At 38.9% G+C, this 19627-nt stretch overlaps 2 protein-coding genes across 3 annotated transcripts in view; one reads left to right on the forward strand and one right to left on the reverse strand.

Moving 5' to 3' along the window:
- itga4 (integrin alpha 4) overlaps positions 1-19627 on the forward strand; it is a 29794-nt gene that overhangs the window by 6846 nt on the left and 3321 nt on the right. For both annotated transcript variants that reach the window (XM_046053669.1, XM_046053670.1), the window contains exons 6-26: positions 629-696; positions 1046-1178; positions 4621-4706; positions 4923-4985; positions 5075-5215; positions 6339-6447; positions 8008-8102; positions 8762-8852; positions 8943-8988; positions 9316-9464; positions 9771-9925; positions 10041-10193; positions 10827-10903; positions 11606-11747; positions 12097-12198; positions 13094-13170; positions 13471-13560; positions 15345-15432; positions 15606-15713; positions 17680-17805; positions 19060-19185. In XM_046053669.1, the coding sequence (XP_045909625.1) occupies positions 629-696; positions 1046-1178; positions 4621-4706; positions 4923-4985; positions 5075-5215; positions 6339-6447; positions 8008-8102; positions 8762-8852; positions 8943-8988; positions 9316-9464; positions 9771-9925; positions 10041-10193; positions 10827-10903; positions 11606-11747; positions 12097-12198; positions 13094-13170; positions 13471-13560; positions 15345-15432; positions 15606-15713; positions 17680-17805; positions 19060-19185 (2225 nt within the window). The remainder of the gene's footprint in view (positions 1-628; positions 697-1045; positions 1179-4620; positions 4707-4922; positions 4986-5074; positions 5216-6338; positions 6448-8007; positions 8103-8761; positions 8853-8942; positions 8989-9315; positions 9465-9770; positions 9926-10040; positions 10194-10826; positions 10904-11605; positions 11748-12096; positions 12199-13093; positions 13171-13470; positions 13561-15344; positions 15433-15605; positions 15714-17679; positions 17806-19059; positions 19186-19627) is intronic.
- Positions 1-19627, reverse strand: part of cerkl (ceramide kinase-like) — a 67779-nt gene that overhangs the window by 3212 nt on the left and 44940 nt on the right. The window lies entirely within an intron of this gene.

The following is a 19627-nucleotide window of genomic DNA, read 5'->3' on the forward strand; positions in this document are numbered from 1 at the left end:
GTTCACGTCTCTGTTTTCTATTAACGAGGGAAAGGAGGATGACCTGAAGTACCCGACATACAGTAGCTAACTTATCCAGCGCTTCTTTTTTTTATTCTGTTGCAATCCAACGTGAAGCAATGAACAATCTGAAAAGCTCTGAGGCTCATCAGTACGTCCACAGAAGTAAAGTCAGGGTTGTTTTATTAAAGAAGGTGAAACAGAACCTTATCTATCTCAAAGCAGAGTCTCAAAGTCCCACATCACCTAGCTAAAACTAAGCTAGTTTGTTACTGCCATCCGCAGCCAACTCTCCAGGTCCTCATGTCCTCCCATCCCTCAGTAAGGCAGAGGTATGATCATATTAACAATTTAAAGAAAACGGCTGACATTTTTGGAAATACGCTTATTCGATTTCTTGCCAATAGTTAAATGAGAAGATTGATACCACCCTCGTTTCTGTACGCTAACTAAATGTGAAGCTACCGCCAGCAGTAACTTGCTTGATGAAATGATGTTGTGTGTGTGATAGTATGTGAAAGCAGCAGCTGTTCGGCTGCAGGAGAGAAACATTTAGCTTTTATCTTCTTGTTTGTTCACTTTCACCTTCACCTCAACGTTTATTTTTTTCTTTGTCATAAACTCGCAGACTACCAGAGGAAGTTTGGTGAGGATTATGGGTCATGTCAGGCCGGTATTTCCAACTTCCTGACAGAGGTCAGTAACACGCAGGCCAGCAGCAAGTTTTACTGTTTCCACTATCAGACTGAATGTGATCTATCACTGCTGTCTTATGTATAACTTCAGTTGTACATGATGTTTTTTAAAGTCTGTGAAGCCACCTGCTTTTTTCTTTTTCCTCTTCATTTTGTGGAAAAATACAAATACATTGTCTTAATTTTAGAAAAGAGAACAAATACGGTCAGCTTCCTGTGTCGAAAACTAACTTCTATTTTAAAGCAACATATACTGCAGAAATTATGATTTTGTGATATTTAGAGATATGTCCCATATATGACAGAGACATAATAGAGCTTTAATAGACGTCACATTATGTCTCTCTCAGGATCTGATCATCATGGGGGCTCCGGGGACATCTTATTGGATGGGTTCAGTTCTGGTCTTTAACACGTCCAGCCGGGGGATGTCAGTGTACCTGGATGACGACTCTGGAAACGTCAGCTTTGGAAGCTACCTTGGTAACTGATACACTTCAGGACTCAACATTAAGGATTTGCCGATTGCACGGGGGACATAAAATGCCATGTTGGGCTAGTAAATCTAGACACGTTGTTTTTTTCCAGAGATGATGATGGAAGTAGCTAAGGTGCCATCTCACTTCCTTCTCATCTCTGTTGAAAGTTGCACATGTGCAGTAACGATCGGGCACTCACAAGAAAATGGCGCTGGGTAAAGGCAGCATTTATAAACTGAAGAGCATATTAAATAACAATGACAAATTAATCTAATTAAATGACACTTTACTGTAGTGTTTGCTATTATTTGATAACCAATATGCCCAAAATTGACTTTGGGCAAACATTAATGTTAAACCCTGCACTGAAATAATGCTATAGCAACTTATAGGAACTGCCACACAGTTCCCACTACTGCCATCAACACACAACCACTGCCTGTGTAAATAATACACGCTACTAGTGGTTCTATTACTCCTGCCAGCATATACACCTTCTACATGTAAGTTTAAACATACAGTTCACTTTACATACAGGAAGTACTAAAACCAACTATATTACACATTGATTAAACACTGACAACTGGTGTTTATGGGTTTCAGCTGATAGTAGTAAACATCACATTATCCAACGATTAGCAGGTTTTACCCAAAAAGTGGGTACTGATGGAGTTCTCAGGCTGCCGATGGGTGTGATAAGATTCAGTTGCATATAACCTAGTTTTCATGAGAACGTTATTATTTAGTTAGTAATCAGATATCTCCACTTCACTTGACCATATTTTCCTACCATATGACCATGTCATATTTGTATCATACAAAATAGTGTATAATGTTTTTTTTATAGACCTGATGTAGCTCTTTACAAAGTAATCTACCACGAATGTGCGCTTGCACGTATTTGATTTTAGAACGCAGTGTTTTGCTGTATGAAGATGCGCTGTGATGCAGTGGAGTTGAGCCAGAGTCAACTGCTGTTTGGTTTCTTTTGTTGTTTTTTCTGCTGTGGAGTGATGACTTTTCAGACATGGAATATGTAACACTTCTGGCTTCATCATTTAGAGAAAGAGCCTCATGCTCACATGATATTTGGCACCTGGTGGGTGAGGGAAAGGAATATTACTGCTGTAAAACAGATAAGTTGAAATGTGTAATGATATCAACGAAAGAAAGTTTTCTCACAGTATCAGCGATAATTTTACGTATTTTGCCACTGAAGCCTTTATTAAAGACCATCCTGATTGTGAGGAACATTTAATACAGTTAATAAATTAGGTGAAGCATAGGTTAAGAATTCTGCTACCAGCTGTGCACAAGCATATATTATGCTTGTTTATTTACAATTAGCTCACATGCTTTAGCCATAATGTTACCTAAAAAGGTACATGTCTGAAACGGGCTTAATTGAAAGGAATGAGGAGGCTTAGTTATTTCATGCAGTGCTGATCTGAGCCGGTCTGTTTAAGTCACTGCTAATGCAAACATTTCCTGCTGCTTCACATTAAAATCACTCAAGTGAATCACTAGGAGGCTTTTACTGTGAACCACTTGGAAGAAAGGCAGTGTAATTGCTATTGAGACTGAGCGGTGCTTCGTTAGCAGTGCTGTTGTTCAATAAAATGGGGTATACTCACAAGATATGGATGTATTCTGCATCATTTGTCAGGGGATCAGTTGTAAATATTGCAGGGGGGAATAATACAAGAAATAGTGCCTAAATTATCAACGAGGTAAATATCATTTGCGACGTGCCAGCATGACTTGAATGGTTATAGTTCCTTATGACTCAGCTCTACATGAATATTTCCAACCCTATTAAAAAAAGCAACGTCAGGGCTCAATAATGCAGCAGCTTGAAGAGTTTTTTGGTTGTTGGGAGTGTTGGTGTAGTGTGACGATAGACCTCTGAGAGAACACAGTTTGTCTTACTGTGCACAAACTCTGACTTTGTGGGGGATAATTATAGATACAGCTGGAGTTGTTCTGTTTCCTCCATCCTGCTATCACAGTGATATTGTCTTCTTCCATACAAACTACTCTTCTTCTTTGTCCTGATTATGTTCACATGTACAGGGTATCTGCTGGTCTTGAAAAGTTGAAAAGCATTATTTTTCCTGCAGCAAAACACAATGACAAAGTGTAATGTGCTTCAGATGAACATCTTGTAGAGTCTACTCAGACAACATTATCAGTGTGTGTTGTCTTCATTTAGCAGTGCAGCAGTTTAACTCACTGACAGCACAAATGAACAGGAAGTATTGGTTCGAACACATTTCAAAGCTGTGGTTGTTTGTGCGACTTTCTGTCATACCAACACTCTCTCTCTCTCTCTCTCTCTCTCTCTCTCTCTCTCACACACTCTCACACACACACACACCTGTTTTTGGGGTGACATTCATTTACCACAACCACTAAATGACAAACCTAAACCAAAACCCAAGTCTTAACCCTGTGTGATCACACCAATAATGTTTTAAAGAAACACGTTTGAGAAATACGCTTACTTGCAGAGAGTTAGATGAGAAGATTGATACCACTCTCATTTCTGTACAATAAATATGAAGCTACCGTAAGCAGCAGGTAAGCTTAGCTTATCATAAAGACAGATAATAAAATCCACCTACCAGCACCTCCAAAGCTCACTATTTAACACATTATATCATATTTGTTTAAATGTAAAAATTATAAATTGTGGTTTTACAAGGTTTTATATTCTTGGCCAAGCACAGTGACTCTTTTTTTCACAAATTTGAGTCAAGTTTCTTCACAAGGTGGCATTCATCAAGCTGAAATGAGCAATTTACTACGAGTTTGGTGAATCTGACTTTGAAAACAAAGAAAGTAAGAGAATAGGTAGGATCAGAATATGAAAATGTTCTTGCACAAGGCTCTTTTTCATTGTCATAGAAGTGTTGAGCTGTGAAGACTAGTTTCGTGTAGGTCTGGTTTTCTGATAGCACCGTATCAGTTGCAGATCAGTCCGTTCGAATGTTAATCAACAGGTCTGTTCTTCTGAGCAGGAGACATTATGCTGACAGTCAAAGTCATCAGTGGTGGAAGAAGTACTCTGATGTTTTACTTGATTAAAAGTACCAGTAATACAACAATATAAAATGTAAACAGACTGCATTCAAAATCCTAGTAAAAGTACAAAAGCATTATCAACTAAATGTATTTAAAGTCTAATTGTTCTGCAGGAAAATATCACTTAAAACAGAACCAAACATGACATGAAACATGACACAGGGCCCCAACTACACACTGCTTTTTGTCAGTGAAAAGTAAGTAGTAACAATTTTTCTATAGTGTAGTAGAAGTAAGAAGTAGCATAAAATGGAAATACTTGGTACTTAATTTCAGCACTTGAGTAAATGAACTTTTACTCACTCACTTAGTTTTCACTACTGTAATATCTATGTGTGACACTGTTTCCTGCTGCTGTTCAGGTTACTCTGTCGGAGCCGGTCACTTCCTGAGTCCTACTTCTGTGGAGGTGGTGGGTGGAGCTCCGCAATACAACCAGAAGGGCAAGGTAGGACCTACCTCTGTAGCTGTCTACTTGTCTGTCTGTCTGTCTGTCTCTTTAGTAACTGCTCTGAAAGTCTGAATGGTTGTTGGTTACAGTTACTCTCATCCTCACTTCCTCTTGATGGTGTTATGATAACTTTCAGGTTTGTGATACATGATAGTGTATGTTGTGTTATGTAGTTGCAGTTATTGAGGTTTGAGCGTGAGTGTCTTTGTGCAGGTCTTCATCTTCTCAGTAGACAACAACTTGCTGCGTGTCGTCTCCAAAGTGTCCGGAACAGAGGTAAGAAGCCACTTAGCATTAGCATGCTCCATTCAAAACAATAGAATACTTAGCATTTAGCTGGTGTGTCTTCGTGTGTGCTTGTGTAGCTGGGATCTTACTTCGGCTCCAGTGTCTGCGTGGTGGATCTGAATGCTGATGGTTTGTCAGATCTGTTGGTCGGCGCTCCCATGACAACAGGTGTCATCAGGGAGGAGGGAAAAGTCCATGTGTACATCAACCAGGGCCAGGTCAGCACAAACACACATAAACACGAACACACAATTTATGTATCTTAGCACAAAGCAGTGAATATTAATCTGGGATTTGTCTGTAGAGCCAACATGGTCGACAGTACTATTATATACAGTACTATTTATACCGTAAAACTTTGAATAATAGCTCGGGCTTTTATTTGCTTAAATCACTGAATTGACCTATATTTGGAACAGGCCTTTAATTCCTTTTGCACAAAACCGAAACTACTATAAAACAGTTTATTTATTTCAAACAGAATAATACTTGTATAAAAATGATTAAATAATATCAAATACACATCATTCATTTGATCTAGCTCCAACAGACAGCTTATGCGCTTTTATTTTGAAGTAACATCACGACAACAACAGGGTGCAGGATGAGAGAAGTTAGCAGACAGAGAGCGATGGACTTCACATAACAGGATTCACCCATTATGGATTAATTTTTATGAAAAGCTGTTTTGATTCTTTTGATGGCTGGACCCTTACAGACTAAAGGAATATAAATAATCAAGGAACGGACACATTTGGGCTTAACGAGCAGTCTTAATGAGCGCTTCAAATGTAAGTAGTCATCACTTTTTTTCCTTTCCTCTCTTGTACCAGGCAGGTTACACCGGTAAATCTATAAGAATTAGACTTTGGGGCTTGTTGTTTCCCTTAAATGAACTGAACAACAGAATTGTGGAGAATCTAACCGATCTAATGATGTGTAGCATGTCCATACTGATATTGATCATAACATTCGTCACAGCATAATATTTGTATTAACAATCTAAACAGCTAAAGTGGGCAACCCCGCAGGCTTTAAGAGGTTTTATACATCCAAAGAACTTCTATAAAAACTAGATCAGGCGTTAAATTGAGGCAGGCGTTTATTTGTCATAATGTGTTCCCACACCAGGCCAGTAAATGGGGTAGGTGGCTATTTGGCACTCGGCTATTGATTGAAGTTTTACGGTATACTAAATGTGAGAGTATACCTTGTCTACAGTTGATGTACAACAAAATAAACATACTTTACTGTTACTAACAGATTGTACTAACAGGAAATAACAGAAGACTGACGCATGTCAATGAAACTGCGACCAAACACAAACTGACTCTCTCTCAGGGGAAGCTGATGGAAGCAGAGTTTCAGCTGACTGGCAGCAATGCCTACGCCGCCCGGTTTGGAAGTACCATTGCTGACCTGGGAGACCTGGACGATGACGGTTACCCCGGTAATGATCACACCTGCAAAGCCTGACCTATCACGGTTACTCCGGTGAATCACACCTGCAAAGCCTGACCTATCTAGCACTACTGCTGCGAATACCGCTGTATTACTGTTAATAGTACTGCAATACATCTTCTACTATGTCTGATACTATTAATTACTACTGCTTCTACTACTGCAGCAAGATACTAGTACTCCCTCTGATAGTACTAATAACTAATTCTGCTGCCGCAAATATTATTTACAACTACTGTACAACTGCAAATACTACTGCTGCTAATATTAGTGCAAACACCATAACTAGTAGTACTGCTAATAGTACAGCAACACTCCTTCTAGTACTTCTGATATTACAAACAAATGCTGCTACTATAATTACATATTAATATAATACTACAAGTTCTTCTGATATTACCAATACTTTCTGCTACTGCACATACTACTACTAATAATATTGCTACTGTAAATAGTCCTGAATCTGTCTAATAATTCTTCTGATGCTACCAATAACTACTGCAAATGCTACTATTCCTTTTGATATTGCCAATACCACTGCCACTATCACTGCTGCTAATACCACAACAAATAACATTACTTTAAAAACCTGCAGTACTATTACTACGGCTGCTTCAGTAGTAGAAGTAGTACTATATTCAACTACCAAAAACAAATGTCGGGGCACAACTGACCCACCACCAACAGTAACTGCCACTTGCTGATAGTTTAACACACCCTCACACACGCACACACACATATGCAGTGAGGGGTGTGTGTGTGGGGTGGAGCGTGTTATTAAGTTCATTAAAGCTGTAATGACAAACAGTTGCTGCTCTGTAACTGAACCTGCCTTCTAATCTAATCTGCCACAGCTAGATAAAAGACTGTGTGGGTGTGTGTGTGTGTTCCAGTAGCTCTCTTTGTAAAAAAAAAAAACACAGTTTGACTGCAGACCCTCACATCTTCAAAGGACTCAGGTTAAATATTAAAGGACCATGCTGGTGTTTTCGCATGTTTATGTACTAATCATGCTACTACTTTCATCTTGCTGAACATTTTCTGAACAGCGGGACCATAGCTGGGCTTTTTAGAAATGCTGAGGTCATAAGTCCAAACCCCTCTCTAACACACATCCAGGAAATTTGGACCTGACCTCCAAAAGGATCGATTAACAATCTATTAACAATCTACAGAAAGTTTCAAGTCTCTGAAAATGTCATAGAAAAAGCAACATAAATCAGTGGATGCCTGGCAGGAAGAAAATCTATGTGTTGGTGAAAGGCCAAGATTGGGCTGATGGATTAGTGAATGGAGACAGCACGAGTCCTCAATCATATAGTAACCACCTGCAAAACGTTTTTTTTGTGCATATAAACACATGGGATGTGTTAATTAGTTAGCTTTAGAGGTGCCGGTAGGAGGATTTTGCTACTGTTAAATGAGCCAGGCTAGCTTTTCCCCCGTTTATAGTCTTTTTGCTAAACTAAGCTAAGCTAAGCTGGCTGTAGTGTTTAATATTTAAAAAACAGATAGCAATAAATGTGTGTGTGGGTGTGTGTGGATGTAGATGTGGCAGTTGGTGCCCCACAGGAAGATGACCTTAAAGGAGCCGTCTACATTTACAATGGCAGGAAGGAGAGCATCTCACCAACTCCATCTCAGGTACAAACACCAACACTGATACAGAAAATAATAATAAGAACAATAATACAGCTTATTACAAGTTGGGTCTTATTTTCATAGTATCATTCCTATCAGTTCACAAGATCTAAAATGATTAGATATCTCTAACAATGATCAGTCTCCTATGATCTCCTATAGGAGTCTATAGTTTTTAATACATTAATAAATAGAATAGATAAATATCAGTATTACTTACAATGTTGAGCAAAGTAGCATAGATCTAAAAGTTTAGGGACCGCAATGTAGTCAAAGCAAACACAGGACAAAACAAGACAAAATTAACTATTCCTATAAGACTGATCAATTCGAACCATCGTATAGGAAACAGTTCTTGGCTGCGTCCACTACTGTTTCACCTGCCATTTCTATCAAACCAAGTGCCACGTTAGACATCGTGAAACTGTTTTATTACTACACTTAGGCTGTTATATAGCAGGAAGTGTGAGGACAATATGGTGCTTTTTCAGGCAACTTAAAAGATCATCCTCATACTTAATTATTATTAAGAGGAAGATGCTGCTTCATCTTGAGTCCGAAGATGAAACAGCACAGATAGTGGTGAGGAGACACATTCAGATCCAACATGGTGTGTGTGTGTGTGTGTGTCTGATGGTGTGTGTGTGTGTGTGTGTTTTCAGAGGATTACAGGATCCACCCTGGGTCGTGACCTCAGGATGTTCGGCCAGTCGCTGAGCTCTGGCATTGACATAGATGATAACGGCTACCAGGGTAAATGTCACAACAACCGTGTTCATATTGTACATTTGTGTTCTCATTAGATCTTCTTTCATCAAGGTTAAACTCTGTTTCTCTCTGCAGATGTGGCGGTTGGTGCGTTCCTCTCAGACTCGGCCGTGGTGCTCAGGTAAAACCACACTGAAGCTTTCTTCAACAGGACCTAGAAAGTGTTCCAGCTGTTCTGTCTCATTTCATAGACGTGTACAGGAACAATGACTCCTTATTTTAGCTAAATTTGAAAAGAGATGATACAGCAAGTGAAACAGGGCATCCCACAATAAGATACGCAAAGGTTTCCCTGCCTCAAAATAGTGTGGATGGAAATCTTTGCCTTGAGGATACATATAAATTAATAGTAAAATCAGTCTCCAACAGGGAATCATGTAACTGGACTGTATTTCAGTCCAGTTGGCATGCTGTAATAATTTCTCTGAATTTGTCGTGTGTGCTGTAGGACTCGTCCAGTGATTCAGGTGAAGGCGTTTCTGACTCTGCCTGAGCATATTGACCAGCGGGTGGCGCTGTGCCCAGAACACAAGACTGTCTGCTTCAATGTTACTGTCTGCTTCAGTGTCAGGTCCAGACATTTCAGAGGAATGATAGGTACTGTAAACCAAACTGTTGAGTATTTAAGTTTATAGGTTCAATCTGACCTTTTATACAACTTTACACCCAACCTGTTGATGTTTAAGATCACTGGACTAACAAGTCCCACCCCCCTTAGCCTTAAATTCTTATACAGCACATATGCAGTTTACAATGATAACAATGGCAGATTTAAAGAAGAAGCGTCTGTCATTTGGCTGCTTAGCTTACAAACTTCATATTTTCAAACAGTATGTTACTTTAAATGTTACAAGTGTCTACAACTTACCTACTGATATTTAAGATTGTTCCTCTCTTCTTCAGATCTTCAATATAATTTGACCTCTGACCTCCTTCATAAACCATCCTTCCCTCATCGTTTCTTTTTCCATGGTAACGGGTCATCCAATAGCACGAGGGGGCGTGTGAGGGCACGACACGGCCAGCTCACTTGTTCAACACACGTGGCTTACCAAAGGGTAACACACTCACACACATGCTAAAAAACATACAGTGAATAAGTTTAATATGGGAGTAATAACATTTTATTGTGTTTGCTCGTCTCTTCGATGTACCTGTTTTTTTCTCCTACAGAAAGATGTGAGGGACATTTTTACTCCAGTCCAGTTTGAGGTTTCCTACAGTCACAAAGAAACAAATCCCCACAGAGCCTCTTCCAAAACTTTCCCACCATTAAAACCCATTCTGCAACAGAGCGCAGGACACCAGAACACAATCACCAACCAGGTAAACACCAGTGCTAACGCCAACTGGGTACCAGTGCTAAAAAAACTGGGTACCATCGAGTGCTATTACCAGCTAGCTAGAGGCTAGTGCAAACCAACCAGGTACAAACTAAGGCTAACACCAATTGGTTACCAGTGCTAAAACAACTGGGTACCAGTGAGTGCTATTGCTAACTAGGTACAGGCTAATGCTAACATTAACCAGGTTTCATGCTAGTGCTAACACCAACCAGGTACTAGGGCAAAAAACAACTAGATCAACTAGTGCTAACACCAACTAACTACAGACTGTGGCTAAAACCAACTAGTTGCCTAAAGAATCCGCTAATCTGATGCCAGATCCTCCACACACACTGATAATGACTTTCTGTGTTTACAGCTGCCACATATTATCTGCAGCACATTACCCACCATCAGTCAGTTCATCTTGTCTCCACCCCATGTCCCACTGACTCATAAAAACAGAGCAGGAAGAGTTAACATGTAGGAATTTAAAGCTGGAGTTACTTATCAGGACATTATTCATCAGCTGTGAGGCGGAGGTCAGGGGTCAGAGGTCACAGTTCTCGAAGTGGAAAATTATGACTGCTCAGTTCAACATTATCACTGATTACTGTCTCTCTCACTCTGTCAGACTTGGTTTGCTCGTTCCTGTTCTCTGGTAAACTGTTCGACCAACATGCAGCTCTCTGCTCAACTAGTGCTGCCACAGTAAGAACACACACACACACACACACACACACACACACACACACACAACATACACTATTGACTTTTTGACAAGAGTGAGATGAGAGGATTGTGTGTGTGGAGCATGGAGCTGGAGTCAGGACATGGTTAGCCTAGCTTAGCATAAACACTGGAAACAGGGGAAACAGCTGGCCTGGCTTGGGCCAAAGTTAAAAAATACACAGACTAAAACCGCAGATTGTTGTTTTTACATTTCTGTTTATGTATGTTTAAACAAATGTGATGTAATGTAGCATCAGAGGTGCTGCATTTTTAAACTATGGACTGTGCCAGGTTAGCACTTTCCACTCATTGTGCTAAACAAAGCTAACTGTCTGCTGGCAGCAGCTTCATATTCAACGTACAGACACGAGAGTGGTATCACTCTCAGCATTCACTCAATAATTTTAGAAATTATACAAAAATGAAAGAAAAATCTTAGCAGTGCTGTTAGTGACCATAGCCTGTAATTTTTTGTTGGTACGATGTCAAACTTATTGACAGTACAGCAAAGTAAGCAAAAGTGTATCATTTTCTTTTCAGGGAAATGTTTCTATAGCAGTAAGTGTTAAAATCATTTCTGTCACCAAGGCCTTTGTTGTCATTAGTCAGCAGTTGTATTTTGATGTTGGTTCTGACTGAAACAACAATGTTGTTGTTGTTTATCTCGTTGTTTGTCATCAGTCAGCAGCAGTACTTTGCTCTTGGCTCTGGACAGACCATCATGTTGAAAACCTTGCTGCTGAACTCTGGAGACGACGCCTTCCTGCCGCGACTGACGCTGCGTTTCCCCAAAAACATCCACTACATTAAAGTTCTGCAGAATGTGAGTTTATGTTATGCTGATTGGGCATCTTGAGGAAATCTTTGGTAATTTTAACGTTATAACCATTAAGATTTCAATCTTGGTTGATTTGGCAAGTGGTGTGTGGTTTAATACTACAGAAAACACATATAGAGCAGAATCTTTGTCAGGAATACAACAAAAGAGAAACTGGTGTATCAGTTTACTGTGCAACCACACAAACTCATGGTGTGTGACATGCTTTTGCTGAAAAACCCAACCATAAACAGTGTCAGTGGGATTTCATGAAAATTATAAGCATTTAACAACACAAATAACCCTTAAACAAAGTAACCACAACAAACCTTCTTGTGCGTGTCTGTGTGTGCAGGAGGACAACGTGGTCACTTGTGAAATTACACAGGAAGCCAGCAGTACAATGACAAGCGTTAACTGTAGCATCACCAGCCACCTCCTCTCAGCCCACGCTCAGGTAAGGCTAAGTCAATCACAGTGTTATTAAAACTGTTTTATAACAAACTAAGAGTCTACAGTCATGCTATCCGCTCTGTGAGGCTGCACCTAAGTGCAGCGGTGCTTTATGCTAAATGCTATGTGTAGCAGGTAGTGTTTATCATGGTAGCCATCGTTAGTGTTTTAGCATGCTAAAATTAGCTAATTAGAACAAAACACAAAAAAATAGCTTATGCAGATGGGAATAGTATTAATTCTGCAGGTATTAAGTCATAAACCAAATAATTAGACAAATTAATTTTTGACCTGGTCAGAGGATCACCAAAAAGATTATAATTCATGAATGAGGACATGAACGTCCAAACCAAATTTAATGGCTATCCATTCAGTAGTTGCTGAGACACTCATTGTGGCGGTAGATGAAAAGTCAGAGGATCACGAAAATCATTAGGATTAATGGTGTGGGAACCATGAATTAATGGACAAGCAGACAGGTATTGTCATCCGTAGAGTCCTACTCAAAACGCCCTGTAGTCCAGAGGTTAAAGGTCAGATCCAGCGTGACTGTGCTTTTTGCTCCAGCTTTTGTGTAATCAGCAGATGTTTGCTGTATTTCCTTTGTCTTAGTTGTTTTCTAAAATAAATATTGTGAAACATAATGTTGAAATGTGTTAGTTCCTCTGTGGAAAAAGACAGAGCAGCAGTTTTAAGGTGGAACTTCCTTAAACATGTGAAAGTTTAGGCTATAGTTTAAATATGAACACAGTTCAACTCAAAAGATCAAGATGAATAAAAATAAATGAATAAAAGGGGGAATGTGAAAATGAGAGTGGGGAATCAGATTGATCTTCCTGCAGCTGTCAGACATTAAAACAGATGTATAAGAAAACTAAAAACCGTCCTTCTTGTTGTAGTTGAATATCAGCTTCCTATTGGATGTTAACCAGAACAGCACACCTGGTGACATCATCATTCACGTCAACACCAGCAGGTAAGGACACCCTACTCCTCTCATCTCCAGAGGTGAAGAAAGTCCTCAAAACCTTTATATAAGTTACAATTTGAAGTAATGACAAATAATAGAAGCATTCACAGTAACATAAACTTAAGTATAAAAAGCTAAGGAACTAACTTTGAAGAATATTTTCATCCACAGTGCACAAAAACCTGTTTGTATGGTAAATTATTTGGGGCACAATATAAACTTGACTCATTATTGAACTAAATGTCCATCTGTAAGTTAAAGATAAGATGTTTGCAGGTTACATATATAAATTTGTTTTCTCTTGAGTGATAACTATGAGAGGGAGGAGTATCTTCATGACAACTCCATCAGTCTCCTTCTTCCTCTCAAATATGGAGTCAACGTCAACATCCACGGGTGAGTGAGCGTACATTTCTACATTACATTAGTAATACAAGTAAATGGGCGTAAAAAGGACGCAGAAGACAACACCCTAAAACCCACAGAAGTGAAACTGACCCTGTTTTTTTTTTTACTTCTTGTGCTATTAATAACTGTAGCTTATTGTTAATGAAGCAGACTCTTATGTTCAAGTTCAAATGTATTTATATAGCTCATTTGAAAACAGCAGTTGACCAAAAGTGCTTTCAAAGCTCAGGATACATAAACAACTATTTAAAACAAAGACAGTAGAAAAGGTCAAGGTGTCAAAATGCAACTGGAATTGAAAGGCAATGAAAAAATGTGGGTCTTAAGCAAGGATTTTCATCAGTCTGAGCAGTTCTTGTATGAATAAGTAAAATATTCTAGAAATTTGGAGCAGCCACTAAAAAAAGGCTTGCTCACCTTTATTTTTTTAACCTGGATTTGGGCACATCGAGGAGCATCTGATCGGACGACCTCAGTGCTTTGACAGGATCATGAACATGTAAAAGTTATGATCACTCTGTAAAGAATTAAAGTTTTATTTTAGGTGTAATACTTGTGTTATTGATATGAGGGGGACACATTCCAGTTGTTTTGGCTCCGGCTTTATTCAACTTCTTCCTGTTTACATGTAGTCGTAGTAGACAGTAGGAAATACCTAATGGACTGTACATTACCACAATATTAGCAGTTGCCAGCTCCACTTGTCCAGTCCAACAGATGGCGACATCATGACAAAAAAGAAGTATAGCAAGTAGGCTAAACTGAATTTTGTCACTGCTGCATTACAACCAAGTTAAGACTAAAATTCTAATTTGACAAACAGGAATGAATGTATTTCATTAACCATAAAACCTCAATTAATAGCCGAGTCCCAAATATCTGCCTATCTTCTTTACTGGCCAGGTGTTGGAAGACATTTTGACAAATAAACGCAGGTCCCCATTAAACGCCTGGTCTGGTTTTTATAGAAGTTCTTTGGATGTATAAAACCTCTTAAACCCTGCGGGGTCGCCCGCTTTAGCTGCTTCTGAGCTGCTTAGATCGTGAATACAAATATTAATGTTTAAACATATGATCAACATGTCAGTATGGACATGTTACACATTATTTATATTCCTTTAGTCTGTAAGGGTCCACCCATCAAAAGAATCCAAACAGCTTTTCATAAAAATTAATCCATAATGAGTGAATCCTGTTATGTGAAGTCCATCGCTCTCTGTCTGCTAACTTCTCTCATCCTGCACCCTGTTGTTTTCGTGATGTTACTTCAAAATAAAAGCGCATGTTGGAGCTAGATAAAATGAGTGTATTTGATATTATTGGATATGTTTTATACAAGTATTATTCTGTTTGAAATAAATAAACTGTTTCATAGTAGTTTCAGTTTTGTGCAAAAGGAATTAAAGGCCTGTCCCATATGGACGCCTGTTCCAAATATAGGCAGGATCAAATCAGTGATATTAGCAAATAAGAGCCCAGGCTATTAATCAAAGTTTTATGGTATGTTGAATTTGAAGTTTTTTTTGTTTGTTTTCTAGAAGATCTTTCTGCTCAGTGAAGACAGTTGGATTAAATAGCTATTTTGAATTGTTGGATGGAGTGTGTTTCTGATTCAGCTCAGTAAATGTAACAGTCTTCTGTAGTTGGATTTGAAGCTTAGTGCGCCAAGCTACAGAACAACATTTTTAGTGTGTAAGCAAAAGTCCTCATTGCCTGAAGCCCCACTCAGGTAAATCATAACTAGCTGCCACTGATGTCTGTCTGTCTTTCAGTTTTGTGACTCCCACCTCATTTGTGTTTGGAGACGAAGACTTGACTCCAACTGAGTGCTACGCTGAAAGATTCAACTACACTTACAAGGTAAGTCTGGTTCAGAAGTTCCTTCAGGTGTGTTCACATACAAAGTCTTGAAACAATGTGAGTGAACGTTATGAGCTGGCCCTGGACATAGAACTGAGGCCCCAAAATAGCGAATCCAGGAGACAAAAAAGTCTCTTCTGACCTGGTGTATCTGTTATTTTGTTTGTATGCAGGTGTTGAACTCTGGTCCCAGCAGGTCTGTGGATACTGTAGTTGACATTGCTCTACCGAAGATCCTCGCACCTTACCGACACAGACTGCTGCAGGTGGTCGACTGGCAGGTACATCCAAGACTAGCATCAGTAGTAGTGACAGAAGTAGAAGTAGCACAGTCAGTTTAAAAACTTTTTGTAGTATCTCACAGGTTTCTGAAGATACATTTGCTCGTCCATCTTTGTCAGTTAGTAGCCAGAGAAACCTAATTTAGTTAAAGAGGGCTGGTGCCTGAGATGCAGCTGAGACGGGACAAGCTACCAGCAAAAACAATGGCAGAGGTGTAACAGGCTGAAACACCTGTCATTATGAGAAGGGTCCAGCTGTAGCCTGCAGACAACTTTCAAATATGGTTCGTCACAGAAGCCACCGTGCACAAAATGTTTACCTCGGCCACGCGGCCTATGCAGAGCCGTTAAATAAGATAAGATGTACATTATGCGTTAATATTTACTATACTATAATTATATAGTACATTACATTCATTATACTATAGTTATAAAGTATAGTATACTAATAATATAATTCCTTGTTATTGTTTGGAGAGCTACATGAACCATGTGACCGCGTGGTGGGATCAAAGAGTGTCAAAACCATAGATCAAAACGTCAAAACTCTCATTTACTGGCCCTCCTGCTGCCTTTGAACCACAACAACATACAGTCTAACTTTCAAAAAGTTGGCTTAGGAAAACAAGGTAAAAAAGCCATTGGATGTTTTCTTCTCTATATTTAATCTTGAATTAATCTCACACAAAGATCTTTAGCCAAAACCAGAGCCGTTAAATAACATAATAATAATTAGTTATATATAAAAAAATATATAAAATTATTATTATAACAACATTTACACATTTTAACTGTTTAATTGCTTTACTATTCTTAGACCATATCATTTTTTAGTTCAAAATATAGTCTTTTACAATAAATATCAATCTTGTCTTATTAAAATAAAAAATTTTTGTCGCAAATTCAACGTAAACGTCAACGTAAATCTAACCGCAGCTAAAGGATATACTGTACATGGGCCAAGATTAACGTCATCACGTTTTGTGCGCGGTGTCTTCTGGGACAAACCATATTTGGAAGTTAAACTTACTTCACTTTCAGTCACGTCTGCGGGCTGGAGCTGGGTAGACTTGGTCATTGTGGCATTTTAACAGGACCCTGAATACCCCTTATTTCACTTTAATGTAATCAATTCTGAAAATAGTCACTCAGGCTCGCATTAGAAGAAGTGAAATTATTTACTGAGACTGGAAGTTGTTGTAGAACAAAATGAAGTGACTTTTTATTTCTAGAGAGAAACTAGAAATTTTCCCGTTCACTTGAAAACGAAAACAGAAATGTCAGAATTTCTTTAGAGCAGCATCCAGTGGCCATTAGAGGAACTGCAACATGTTTAAATATATTTCTTTGATAAATATAAACCTGCTTTTCTTTAAAACCTTTTTTTTTTCATTTAACAAAAGAAACCACAGTTTTTAAATGTTAAATAATTCTTTATTAACTCATAGGGAAAATTAATTTTCAACAAGAACTTTCTCAATTTAATAAACTACTTTAATACTGGCAAAAGAATGTATCTAAACCTGGAACTATCTGATCAAAATGTAATCTGTCCAGATTTAAGGTTTTTGGCAGTTTTATTTAAGATACTTATGCTTTGTCTTCAACACATGGCCATGGTGGTTGCTGATTGGGTAATGGTAGCAGTGGTGGTTGAAGTCGCAGTAGAGGTAGTGTGTATATATTAAGTCCCTGCTTAAAACATACTTGAGAGCCTTTCCCGATCTTATTTGACTTTATTTTATCCCTTTTATTTTATTGTATTTTACTAATTTTATATTTATCTGTATTTTAGTCTTTTCAATGTTTTCATGCTTTTATCTTGTATTGTTTTTTGTATTATTGTCTCTTGGGTATTATTGTCTTTACACTTGTTAAAGCACTTTGTAACTTGTTTTTGAAAAGTGCTCTACAAATAAAGATTATTATTATTATTATTATTAATATATGCTTTCCCTCTCTGCAGACGTCTCACGGTATGTGTTCGATAAGTGACACAACTGTTTCAGTCATCGAGGACTGTGATGTCCCTGAAGCTTCCTTCATCAAACAGCTTATCTTCTTCTTCTCCTCCACCACTACCCGCAGAATGGTACACGCACACAGTAAAAACAGCCCTACACATTCATTTTCTCAGCATCTTCTTATGCAAAGCTCACACATAACGCACAACGGGCAGTTGAATCACTCAATCAAATGCTAAGAAACTGCTTCATTGATTAAAAAGCCAACGGTACAACACAAGAAACATTCAATCAGAGAGCAGCAACACACTGCTACACAGCGTAACTCTGGAAAAACTATATACAGTTCCCCGATTGGCCTGGAGCGTGATTGGTAACTTAACAATACATGATGGTGCAGAAAGGAACCTACAGAAACAGGCTATTTTATTTGTCCACAATCAGGCGCTTAATGTTGACCTTTTGAACTCTTGTGGTTCGTGGGCAGAGTAGAATTTAGCCGTTCACATAAAGTAGCGGGAAAATGTGATTTATCAGTGAGGTTATTGTTGAAAAGAAAGTTCACTACAAACATTTAAAGTTGAAGAACTATTCTAGTCTGCAGTGAAAAGTATTTTCTTTAATAGCCTTGCATGGTGACTACAGTCTATCTGTCTGTCCGTCGGTCCACCACTTTGGTCCAGACTGAAATATCGTAACTACTGGATGGATTACCTTGAAATGTCATCCAGACATGCATGGTCCCCAGAGGATAAACACTAATGACTTTGGTGATCCTCCAGCATTTCCTTAAAAGTTTTCAGTTGAAATGTCTCTCAACAGTCTGCAGCCATGACAAAGTTAGACTCTTGAGAGATGTGAGGTTGTACTTGTACTTGTACTACACAGCGGTGCTTTGAGCCACATACTAACTTCAACATGCGAACATTATGACAATGAGAATGCTAACATGCTGATGTTAAAAAAAAACTGTTTGCCCTGTTCACCATTTTAGTTTAGCACATTAGCATGCTAACATTTGCTAACTAACAGTAAACACAAAGTACAACTGAGGGTGATGGGAATGTCTTTTTTTTTTTTACTGAAAACCATCTGCCAAATTCATGGTGGCACCAGAGGAATCATCAGAGGAACACAAAAGTCAGCAGAATGCATAATCTGGGGACCATGAATGTCTTGAAAATCTTGTGCCAATCCTTCCAATACATGTTGAGAAATTTCAGGCTGGACCAAAGTGGTGGAACAACCAATACTGCCATCGCCACAGCTGCACCGCTAGTGTGGCTAGTGAGTTGTAGTTGAACATTCATCACTCCGCCACCCAGAACTACGCACTGACCTAAAGTGTGTGAACTTCAGTCGCTTTCTACGTGTGTGTACAGTTTTGTGGCCGTGGTGATGAGGTGTGTGAGCGGTTGGTGTGTCGTCTCGGTACGCTGGAGGTGGGAAGAGATGCCATTATCAAACTGGAGATCAGACTGAACCCTGCTGTACTACTGCAAGCGCCGGTAACACACACACACACACACACACACACACACAGATTACTGTTTTTACTCAGACTCACATAGACACAGACAGACCACTGACGCTGCTGCAGCTGCTAACGTGCTGCTTTTACTACGCAGCGTGTAGAAATATTTTAGAGAAAACCTTGAGTTGAAACGAAGTTAAGATGACCAACACTTCCTATATAACTCAACACTTCCTGCTGCCGCTCGATAGTAAAAGCCTCAATCAGTCCTTTAAACTTTTTTAAGAAGTTGAACGACGTGGGAGGACATTCACAAGTTACCCAGCTCAGTATAAAGTATTTAGCTCCACCTTTTATCAGCTGCAACATTAAAGTGATGTGCACATTAATGCATCGTCATAATCCAATAACACGTTATTATAAAGTGGGACATGCCCCATAATGAGTATGGTTACTTTTGGTACTTTAAGTATATT

Source organism: Micropterus dolomieu, linkage group LG07, assembly GCF_021292245.1.
Source record: "Micropterus dolomieu isolate WLL.071019.BEF.003 ecotype Adirondacks linkage group LG07, ASM2129224v1, whole genome shotgun sequence".
Taxonomy (NCBI): Eukaryota; Metazoa; Chordata; class Actinopteri; order Centrarchiformes; family Centrarchidae; genus Micropterus; species Micropterus dolomieu.